Source organism: Naegleria fowleri, assembly GCF_008403515.1.
Source record: "Naegleria fowleri strain ATCC 30894 chromosome Unknown tig18, whole genome shotgun sequence".
Classification (NCBI taxonomy): Eukaryota; Heterolobosea; class Eutetramitea; order Acrasida; family Naegleriidae; genus Naegleria; species Naegleria fowleri.
In genome coordinates this window covers 31095-41803 of record NW_025407950.1, presented here as the reverse complement: position 1 = coordinate 41803, position 10709 = coordinate 31095, and the positions used below count along the sequence as shown (strand labels likewise).

General features: G+C 37.0%; 8 protein-coding genes across 9 annotated transcripts in view; 5 read left to right on the top strand and 3 right to left on the bottom strand.

The window, feature by feature from the left end:
- Positions 1–126: 126 nt before the first annotated feature.
- FDP41_013352 (uncharacterized protein) lies at positions 127–1287 on the bottom strand (the record flags this gene model as incomplete). Its single annotated transcript, XM_044703974.1, has 3 exons — positions 127–587; positions 703–741; positions 873–1287. 3 exons carry the CDS (start codon positions 1285–1287, stop codon positions 127–129), a joined length of 915 nt encoding a protein of 304 aa, XP_044565283.1.
- A 182-nt stretch (positions 1288–1469) lies between these two features.
- Positions 1470–2767, top strand: FDP41_013351 (uncharacterized protein; the record flags this gene model as incomplete). The annotated part of the gene is made up of 3 exons (XM_044703973.1): positions 1470–1565; positions 1628–1790; positions 1977–2767. The coding sequence occupies 3 exons, from the start codon at positions 1470–1472 to the stop codon at positions 2765–2767; spliced, it is 1050 nt and encodes a 349-aa protein (XP_044565282.1).
- Positions 2768–3003: 236 nt separating this feature from the next.
- Positions 3004–4890, top strand: FDP41_013350 (uncharacterized protein; the record flags this gene model as incomplete). Its single annotated transcript, XM_044703972.1, has 2 exons — positions 3004–4269; positions 4615–4890. 2 exons carry the CDS (start codon positions 3004–3006, stop codon positions 4888–4890), a joined length of 1542 nt encoding a protein of 513 aa, XP_044565281.1.
- Positions 4891–5763: 873 nt separating this feature from the next.
- On the top strand, positions 5764–6536 carry FDP41_013349 (uncharacterized protein; the record flags this gene model as incomplete). The annotated part of the gene is made up of 2 exons (XM_044703970.1): positions 5764–5965; positions 6019–6536. 2 exons carry the CDS (start codon positions 5764–5766, stop codon positions 6534–6536), a joined length of 720 nt encoding a protein of 239 aa, XP_044565280.1.
- Positions 6537–6690: 154 nt separating this feature from the next.
- On the bottom strand, positions 6691–7103 carry FDP41_013348 (uncharacterized protein; the record flags this gene model as incomplete). The annotated part of the gene is made up of 2 exons (XM_044703969.1): positions 6691–6918; positions 7038–7103. The coding sequence occupies 2 exons, from the start codon at positions 7101–7103 to the stop codon at positions 6691–6693; spliced, it is 294 nt and encodes a 97-aa protein (XP_044565279.1).
- Positions 7104–7407: 304 nt separating this feature from the next.
- Positions 7408–8097, top strand: FDP41_013347 (uncharacterized protein; the record flags this gene model as incomplete). Its single annotated transcript, XM_044703968.1, has 1 exon — positions 7408–8097. The coding sequence occupies one exon, from the start codon at positions 7408–7410 to the stop codon at positions 8095–8097; it is 690 nt and encodes a 229-aa protein (XP_044565278.1).
- A 217-nt stretch (positions 8098–8314) lies between these two features.
- On the top strand, positions 8315–9268 carry FDP41_013346 (uncharacterized protein; the record flags this gene model as incomplete). Its single annotated transcript, XM_044703967.1, has 1 exon — positions 8315–9268. The coding sequence occupies one exon, from the start codon at positions 8315–8317 to the stop codon at positions 9266–9268; it is 954 nt and encodes a 317-aa protein (XP_044565277.1).
- A 646-nt stretch (positions 9269–9914) lies between these two features.
- Positions 9915–10709, bottom strand: part of FDP41_013345 (uncharacterized protein) — a gene marked incomplete at both ends in the record, with an annotated part of 1607 nt that continues 812 nt past the window's right edge. The window contains 2 exons of one of the 2 annotated variants that reach the window (XM_044703966.1): positions 9915–10460; positions 10544–10709. The exon at positions 10544–10709 is cut by the window's right edge and continues 812 nt beyond it. In XM_044703966.1, the coding sequence (XP_044565276.1) occupies positions 9915–10460; positions 10544–10709 (712 nt within the window). The other variant, XM_044703965.1, reaches the window with a different exon arrangement.

Sequence of the window (10709 nt, the reverse complement as noted above, 5' to 3'; positions counted from 1 at the left end):
GATATGATGTTTGTCCATAATTTCAAACAATTTTAATAAGAAACCAAGCAATAATGTCGACGATGATACCTACCAATAACAATCTATGGTTGCGTTCAAAGAGCAGCCATAACAGTAATGTGTTCCTCAAAAAATTAAGCTTAATGCCGATATACTTACATGCGCATTGTCTTTCTTGGCAACAGCAGCCAACTTCTTGTAATCGTTAATTGTTCTGAAAGTGGTTACATTATTTGGGAAGAGGTCGCTGCCTGGTAATTCTCTTGGTGTTCCTCCTGTTGCAATGAGGCACTTTTCATAGCTGTATTGCTTTCCATCGGATGTGGTAACTACTTGGTTATGAGTATCCAATTGAACGACTTTGGTCTTGGTCAAAAGAGTGGTTGATGGATCTGATTCATAGGCAGAAATTGGCTCATACTCAACAGAAGTCTCTTGTCCAAGCCAGTTCACAAACTTGAGCTCATCAGCCTTATTGGAACTCCATAGCTCCTTTGAGAGGGGTGGGCGTTCATAGGGAGCATATTCCTCACCGGTAACGATAAGAACTTGAGCCGATGGGTCATTCTTCTTGATGGCCTTCAATGCTGCATTTGTTGTTGTTGTTGTTCAGATTCGTATCATCACGAAAAGCAAAATATAGCGATTGTTGATGATAGGATGATGGTTGGTGCGATTGCAACATTGAACGACAAAACTTACCAGCATAAGAAGCAGTGCCACCACCAATTAAAATATACTCTAAATAAATTCATCAAATATATTATTATTGTTATTATGAATACGAATTATTATTATTATTATATTAAATGTTGCAAATCGCAATAGAATTCCTAGCGTAAATCACCTGACCTTGTTGTGTCTCTACATACTGTATTTAGTAGCTTCAGTCTTCTTTGCTGAAGCAACAGTAACATCCCTGGAGTTTCTTTCCTTGTCCTTCTTTATTTCTTCCTTAACTCTACGATGCTCAAGATATTCCTCCAAGTTTGGATCTCCATGTTCACGATCACTTCTAATCCAATAATCCACAAACATTGGTGTTAAGACCAAAGGAACTAATCCACCAGCAAGAAAGAGTGGAAGCAACGATGTCTTTCTCTTGTTTTGTAAATATTCAGGTCTGCTTCCGTATTCATTAAAATATTTCTCTTTATCTGCATTTGATGATTTAAATCTTCTTGACACTTTCTCAAAGTTCTTTCCGCTGTTGTTGTGTTTGGTAAAAAGGCTGCTTGATCTCTGGAAGAGAGAACGGGCAGTAGAGATGGAGGTTTTGGAGAACATTTTTTTCGTTTACAAAAACCTCTAAAAATTCTCCGTTGAAAATTGAACCATCATCAAAAGGAATAACAGTGTTGAGAACGATTCATGATTATTGTTGTTGTGATGTGTTGTTGTATCAATGAAGCTGAATATTGATGATGATGAGATTGAAAATAAGTGGCAATGGAGTGAAAAATAAAAAAATGATGAAGCGAGTTGCGTCGAGAATTTTGGGCAGCCAAGCCACAAAGAAGAATTTTTCGTCTGCCTTGATGATTCATCATCAGCCACAACAAAATGTAAATATTCAATTTTTATATAATATTGGATGCATCTACCATATTTTCTCGTCATTTTATAGTGTTATTCATCATCGGCAAGAAATGTCAAACCAACAGTGACCATCTTTGGAGGCAGTGGATTTGTTGGCCAACAAATTTTGAAACGTATCGCCCCTCAGTGCGAGAAAGTTATTATCGCTTGTAGAGGAGTCTCTGAATTTGAACATCAAGCAAGACACTATGGTAGGTTGGCTTTGTTATTAGTTTCAGTCTGAATTGTTGTTTTGGCTGATGATAACTTCTGTCAATATTCATCCATCGTGTATTCAATGTAATATGCTTGTTTAATTCGATGATATGTGGATATTTGCGGAAATAATATTATCATCATTGGATTCATCTCTACGCGAACTCTCATCATAAAATCAGACAATGTTAGCGTTGTCTATTCTGATGTTACCGATAAGGATACAATTGACAGTGCAATTTACGGAAGTGATGTTGTTATTAATCTTGTTGGCCTTCTTTATGAAAGTGATAATACTTTTGTTGAGGCTCATATTGATGGAGCCAGCAATGTTTCTCATAGTGCTCATAGATTAGGTGTTGATCAAATGATTCAATTTAGTTTCCTCAATTCCGAGCTCGATTCCCCATCATGGTGGTCAGATACTCGTTACAGATCGGAGGATATTGTCTATTCTAATTTTCCAACAGCAACATTTGTAAAGCCAAGCATTATGTTCGATAAGAAGGAAAATATCTATTCTGGAGCTTACATTAACAGACTCGGAAGAACTCCTTTGAGATTCCTACCAGTAATTCCTGCTCCTTTACATGACGCTAAACTTCAACCTGTTTTTGTGAATGATGTTATTGATGCTGTAGAGAAGGTCATTTTCTCCAAAGTGGAAGAAACTAGAGGAAAGAGCTTGTATTTGGCAGGTCCAGAGGTAATGACACTTCAACAAATGATGTCGAAAGCTTTTGGAAAGCCAGCATTACCAGTCTGGTATCCAGTATTTGATTTTATTCTTGGATGTACACAAATGTTACCAAATCCTGTTGTCACTCGTGACCAATTCCTTGTTTTGAAACAACATGGTGGTGATTTAACTCTTAATTCCACATTGGAGAGAATCGAACCATCTGTAAAAAGGACCATCATGACCTTTGAAGATTTAGACATTCAACCCAAGTCTTTGACCTCTCAATATTGAGCCACTTTCTCTCTAATAATCATTGGTACAAGAGTGGGAGCCTGAGAACTCTCTTGTATCGAATTCGATAATGCACGTGATTCCAAATAAAATTGGGTTTCGCTTTCTTATATAGTTGTAGAACGACAAATTTGACGAATTGTATGTATAGAATTGAAAATTGTTGTATGTTATTAAATTATTGTTGGGAAACGAAAATTGCCCGCCAATTCTTTACAACAATTTGAATTTAAAAAATGTTTGGATCGGAATCGAAAGGCCGAGCTATCAATCTTCGTAATTTCTCAGCCCACAAGAAACAAGTATTGTGTTCAAAAATAGGGCGTAAATCAGGTCAAATAGTTGCAACTGGAGGAGAAGATGCTCTGGTAAAATTATGGCATGTAGCGAATGATGACCCTTTGATGTCCCTAGCTGGACATAAAAGTCCGATCACGTGTTTGACCTTCAATAGCACGGAGGATGTTGTTATTGCTGGTTCCGAGAGTGGATCTATTCGATTATGGGACTTAAACTCTGAACAGCCAACATCATCAAAAACTTTTCAAGGTGGACATCGTTCAGCGGTCACTTGCGTGGACTTTCACCCTTTTGCATCCGAATACTTTGCTACTGGATCTCTTGACACAAATGTAAAAGTGTGGGATTCAAGAGTTAAAAAGGATGTGCAGTCACATAGAGGAGAATCAGAAAATTATAAGGAGCCCATTTCATCATTAAGATTTACACCAGATGGAAAGTGGATTGTTGCCGGTGGAGAAGATGGAACCATTAAGATTTACGATATTACGACTGGTAAAAAGTTTGGTCAAATTCAAAGTCACAGATCTACCGTTACCACCATTGATTTCCATCCCTCTGAATTTTACTTAGCCACAGGAAGTGCAGATAGAACAGTTCAAGTTCTAAGCTTGGAGGACTCGATTGAGGTTGTTTCAAAGTCTGACATTTTCCCATCCGGTGTAAAATCAGTGCAATTTAGTCCTGAGGATGGTTCAGTGCTTTTATCGATATGCGATGAAGGAATGAAGGTGCATGCTTGGAACTCGGCAAATATGCGTTGCATAGATACCATTGATGCTAAATGGGGTGACATTAATGATGTCAATCTTCATCAAGGTCTTAATCAAATATTTGCTGTTAGCGCCAATCCAACGGTGACTGGATATGTGGGTATTTGGGTGATACCTGTTGACTCTGTGAGGCCATGGTATAATGGTCAAGACGATAAAAAGATGCATTTCTCGCCTCAACTGACAAAAGAAATGGTGAATGAGACTCTAAATAGCTCAACTGAGGACGTTTTAAATGAAATCAGAAATAGGAAGCCTGTGAGTGTAGCTACTACAACAACAACCCGAGGAGAAGTGATTACAGTGACCAAGGTTTCTGGAGAAAGAAGAACACCTGCGTTGGGTGTCCCTCAAACGCCATCAAGTGAGGTAATAGTATCATCGAAAAGAAAGGAACCAGCTAATATTGATATTGATTCGTTCGTTCCAGTAAGTATTCGTTGGTGAATGCATGGATTGATGAGGTAACTTGGATTATTATTGAAGGAGAAGCTTTCTCTGAACTTGATGATGATCAAATTATAGAAGAAATAATGAAATCTCACCAAAAAATGTCGAGTGCCATGACAAATAGGTTAAACAATTTAAAAATTGTTCGAAGAATTTGGATCGATCAAGGAGATCCAAAGGAAGCCATTAAGGCACTTGTAAAAATGAAAAGATTTACCACTTGCATCTGACATGTTAGGGCAACTATTACGTCCAGAATGTAAAAAGCATTTGACCCTTGAATTGTGTGCTCTCCTTTTACCAGTAATTATTGACCTCATAAAGGAAAATTATGAGGAACACATATCAACTGCACTCAAAGCATCCATGTTGTTGTATTCAAGTTTCTCAGGAATGATTGAAGAAAATTTACAACTATTTAATAGCAATTCAAATCTTGCACAAATGGATATTAATGCAGAGGCAAGAATTTCGAAATGTCAAGCATGCAAAAGAGGTTTCGGAGAGGTGAAACGAATTATAATAGAAAGAGCAGCCGATTTCTCACAAATGACAGATCTTGCTTTGCTATCGAGGAGAGTTGTAAAGACAATCAAGTAAATTCATTATTACACTTTCACTCCTGCCACAACTTGAATTTAAAAATGGTATCTGTCTTTTTATCATGATAATTGGTAACGTGTGAATTGAGAATCATCAAAGGCCCAACTTTTGATTTGTTTCTCCGTAAGTAACGAGTCTGGTTGTTGAAAATTTAAATGTGTCCGATGTGTTTACTAGGAGTGGATCTTGCTTCAACAACAGGTTGTCAATGAAATCCAGAGATGGAGATTTTAGGAATTGCTCAGTGTGGTCATTGATAATTGTGGGCTTGTCGTTAGGAGGTGAGTCTAAAAATCGAGAGAGTGATGACGATGACATTTTTCTTTTGATGAAATGAATAATTATTATAATCAAAGGTATCACCATATGTTGCGAATAATTAATTACAAATAATTAGATGAGAATCACATAAACTCCCAATGATTACGACACAGTGGGCACGTTTGCTCTTCCGTTGACTTTGTTTCCAACCATTTGGCGATGCAAGTGAGATGGAAAGCATGTTTACACTTTCCCCATACCACTGGACAATCATCACCTGGTTGTTGAAGTTTACTCGCTCCGTCTGGAGAGAGTCCGTCCAAAAGCCAATGACAAATACCACACACTTCATCGGGACTCTTCCAAGTCCAAGAAGCAACAAAATGAGCGCGCTTGATTCTAATTTTCATTTTTCTTCTAATATTTCATTTCAATATATATATTATTTAATGTCTGATCAAGAAGCAGAGTTTATGTTTCTTCTTCTTGACCATACATGAGAGATGTCATCATTGTCTCTGAACGTATCCTTCCTTTTTTCAAATAGACGCTCATTCGAAGTGTTAACTAGCCCTGGGTTCCAATGTTTGAAAACGTTAAAAATAAAAAATGCAGAGAACCTTCAGTTACTCAAGCCAGCAATATGGAGCTTCAACACCTCCTCCATCTTCTTCATCGGGAACAACAACCACAACAGGATCCTCATCATCGATATCACCTGTTAATAGTGGATCATCTGTTTCTCCATCTCAACAAAAACAGGCTCTCAAGAAAAAGTTAAATTATTTGAAAATAGAAAGGAAAGAGAAAAGTATGAAAATATGGCTGAATTATATTCTTTGATTGTTTCTGTGGAACGATTAGAAAAAGCCTATGTCAAGGATTCCATTATGGCCACTGAATATGCCGATGCTTGTAGAAAATTAATTGCAAAATTTAAAACTATTCAACCAATTGTTTCGGCAGATGTACCTGATATTGAACGATTCATGAAAGAGTATAGATTGGATTGTCCTGCAGCAACTAATCGATTGCTTAAAGTCGGTGTTCCAGCAACAGTCGAACATGGAGGAAAGGATCCTAACCAAACTGCACCAACTGTTAAATTGATTGCACAAGCGACCCAATACTTTATCACCGTCATGGATACCATAAAACTTGGATTGTTAGCCAAAGATCAATTAGCTCCGATTTTGGTTGATCTCATGGATTCTCTAAATTCATTACATATCAAAGACTTTGAAGGAAAGACAAAGATTAGAGATTGGACTGTTACTTTTAACCAGATGAAGGCCCACGAAAGCATAGATGAGGACCAGGCACGACAATTGTATTATGATATTGAACAGGCCTATAACCAATTTCACAAAGTGTTGCAATAGAGTTCACAAACATGATCTGGCACGTTTTGTAATTAATCATCATTTCACAAATCGGATTATTCCAAGAATGTGTCATCTTGTAAATAGTAAATTTTAAATAATAATAATTTAATACTGGTGAAAACCAAATATTGTCAATAATTGTGAAAAGAGACTATTTCTGTTGTCCTGCTTTTTGTTGTTGAATCTTTTGGAAAATATTCCTAAAGTTTTCTTCTTCGGCTTCAATTCTCTTCAAGATGGATGTTCTTGTTTCTTGGAGCTTTTTCAGCTCAGCTTCACAATATTCAATATTTCTACCAATATCTTCCTTCAAAGAACCCTTGCTCTTGGTGATGTACATTCTTCCGATGGCTTTGTAGGTTGGAGTGTCTTCGGAAGTCTTTCCAATTCAGCAAAAGTGAGTGTTGCCATTCTCTTCTCTCTTTCCAACAATTGTGCTTGAGTAATGTTGTTTGATCTGTGTTTATACAACTCGAAGAGTTTACTTTCAGACTCTACGTATAATTCCTCATCTTCGGTCAGCGTTTTGATGGGAGCCTTTGCAGTGGTTGCCGTTGTGGACATTTTTTGTTGTATGATAAAGAGGAAGAAATTAGGCTCTCCATTATGATGACAATCCAATGAATTAATTGAAAAACCATTGAAACATATGAACATGTTTATCCAGCTTGAATGGTCAAAGATTAAAGTATGCCAATCGATAGACGTATACCCATGAAAGGCCACTCCATTCATTTGTGATAATATTGAAAGATAACGAACACTTCTTGGAAGGGATCATGTGGAAATTCAAGTTTCAGCATCCATGTTCTTTTTCTAAATCTTGACATCTTTGTTCATGAACTTTCAATTCGATTTGAATGAAAAAATGTCCACAGCCCAACACCTTCCTCATGACATTCTCTTTCATATTTTCACGAATTACAGCACACCCGATCAATACATGAATGCATTGATGCTTGTTTGTAAGCATTGGAATGAACTCACACATTATGAAATGTTTTGGGTGGCTACTCTCAAACAATCGCTCCGATCTCAAATTCAATATTCATCAAATGTTGAAATTCATGAAATGGAGAATCTATGGAACGACACGTCGTCGACAAGTCCTGGAATGATTACAATGAAAGATATTCAGAAAGAACGAGAACGTTTTATTAAATCCATGGAAACAAGAGAGAATATTCTCATCATCAATTTGCTGCCGTTTACAAAAAGAAAAGAAACCAATGATGACATATTTGGCAATGTGTACAAGCAACGTACCGTTCAATTTTTGCAAGAAAGATCTAAAAGAAGAGTTGCATTGGAGTTGTTGAAAATGATCATTTCCGTTCAAAAGCTCTCTCCTTTCATCAATCCAGAAGAGATTTTTGATGCACATTTTGAAAAGGTTTGGGAAAAGGATGTGATACAGTTTATTGAAAATCATCCAATCTATGACAGAGATCAAATATGTAGCATTTCAATATTGAATCCATCTGAGACTGTGTGTCATCTTTTCGTGAAGAGTTGTCGATTGTATTTGAGATCTTGGAACTTTTTAGAAAAAGAGTGAAATTTGTTGGTAAAATGTTGGAATACCTGTTTGTGAAAGGAGTTAACTCATTGGTCAGTCCTCTCATGGATGCATTATTTGCACTCGGACATCCAGAGATCTTTATTGAGAAAGAAGATGAGTTTTCAGAAAATGGAGAATTGTGTTATTGCCCAGGACTATTTAAAAGTTTGAAAGTGAATTCAAGAGCTCTAGCAAAGGAGGAGTATCCAAGATCATGTTCAGGAGTCTTGTTCAAAATACTAACTTTAGCAGAGCAGCGTCTGGGCATGTTGTGTCAAAGTTTGTTAGATTGATACTTTCTAAAAAGCTCACAAAATTTAAGGAAAGCATGGTAGAGCCATACTTACAAGATGCACATTTCGTATCATGTCTGGCAAAACCTAATTTTGAGTTGTTGCAAACCTTGTATTTGGACATTGGTATTCATCAATTGAAAAACTTTAATGAGAGCGAATTTGTTGGATCATTACTTCAAAATGCAATCAGAGATTACCCTTATGCTGAATTGCCTTCCTTCTTAAGAAAATGTAAAGAACAATTAGGTATGAATTTTTCGCATCCCAATGCACTCTATGCTGCAGTATCCAGATCATATGATTCTCTTGATGTGCTAAAATTTTTAGTTGAAGAGTGTCATGTTGATGTGAATGCTGACCTTTCACCTCATGCTGGCGCATTACCACTAGTCATTTTCAATTCGATATCAGGAACCAAAGTGGATACTATTTTGTACCTTGTTGAAAAAGGAGCTACTGTTTCAGAGAATAACATGGGAACCTATGAAGGATTATCCACGGATCAGTTGTTGTCAAATTTTATTAGTAACATGGAATATTTCATATCCACTTGTAAATTACTGATTGAAAAGTTTAATTTGAAGCCAGACGTCTTTGCGTTTTTATATAACTTGGGCTACAGTGACACTGTTACTGGCTACACTGTCGACTCCATATTTGAAATTTTGGACTTTTGCGCTCAACATGGATCTTTGCTTACCACCAACATGGAGGATGCAACAAACGCACTCCAATATGTATTCAATCACTGGAGTGATGCCTCTTTTGTTGCACAGGATCAGAAATTGTTAAAACACGAGTTTGCAGCAAGAATTTTGGAAAAGTATGATATTACCCTTGAAGAAGCAACGAATGAAAATGAATTCATTTAAGAGTTGGCCTGTGCACCAACAGTGGAAACATTGGAGTAAAGGAAGAAGAAACGGTTGCCACTTGTAAGTGAAGAATGTAATGAGAATTGAAAGAGTCATCATTCTGCTATTTAGGACTTGCTGGAGTGGACTTTGATTTATTGTGCCACGCAAACTATTCCAACATTTAAATCTCTGAAAGCGAACCCACTCAATAAATTGTCAACCATAACAAACATTTTCTCAAACGAATCATTCATCTTCTAATAAACTGTGCTTGTTTGGTCTAACATCATCGTTTACTTCACGATTGCCAATTACTTTGGTAAGATCACCACAATTTCAAACATGCAGAATCTAAAAATAAAAACTTTAAATTAAACAATTTTAATGAAACCACAACAAACAGAGGGAGTGAGGTCATGATCGCCATTTAGCATTGCCAGAGTATTACTCTCTGTGAGGCAAGTTGTGTAATTCTAACACCGCGAACTGCTCATTCATCAGAAGCGATTGGTGGCGAAAATCCACCCTTGCCTTTTTAAGCTTTTAATTTTGTTGAGCGCAAACTCAATTACTTCTTTCAGGTGAGGCCAAACGAAATTAAAATTATGATGTTAAGTAGCATAATTTGATGACAAAATATATTTTCCAATGATGAGCTTGTTTATTGTCCTGGAGGTTTTAAGGGTTCGGTTCCAGTTTTGGCATGCCATTTGTTGGTGGCATCACTTGTGGCCAACTCAGCCATAATCCTTGCAAATATGCTGGGAGCAATATCTGCTCCAGTCTCTTTCTTGATTGCCTCTTTCACAATTTGTTTTGTCAAGGTGTACTTATGATCTTTGAATGCTTTGACCACTAGATCTCGAAATCTGCTTTCTTGTTCCGAGTAATCAGGTTTGTGCTTTAAAATTCTAGCATTGTTAAACTCTACCGTAATTTCATCTAGGATGTTTTGAAAGTCTTCTTCCTTAGCCTGTTTGATGTATCTTGAAGATGATTCGTTCTTTCTCTTCTTGAGATAGGATTCACTACAAACACCCCACTGCTTGAGAATATCACTAAGGAAGTTTCGCAACTCGCTCTCCACACTCTGTACAGGTCTGTTGACGGCCGAACCGGATCTTGCTCCAGGTTTTGGTACCTCGTGCAACAAGATGGAAAGATCCTTAAACTTGGACTCTAACAAAATCTTCATCTCTAGTTCTCTCTTTTCCACATTTCCTTAAGTGTGACTGCAATAAATGCTCGGAATTCATTCTCAAATTCATGATCAGCGTCATACTTTAAAACCCAATATGCGGCAATATCTTGTGAATTTTCTGTCTTCACTTTTACCGCAATTTCTTCAAGAAGCTGCTTGGCTTTCTCAGGGTCAATTCCTGTTTTCTCAACAAACAGTTTTCGAACAACTCGCTTCTCGGTTTGGAAAAGATACAATAGATATTCTCTGTAGGCT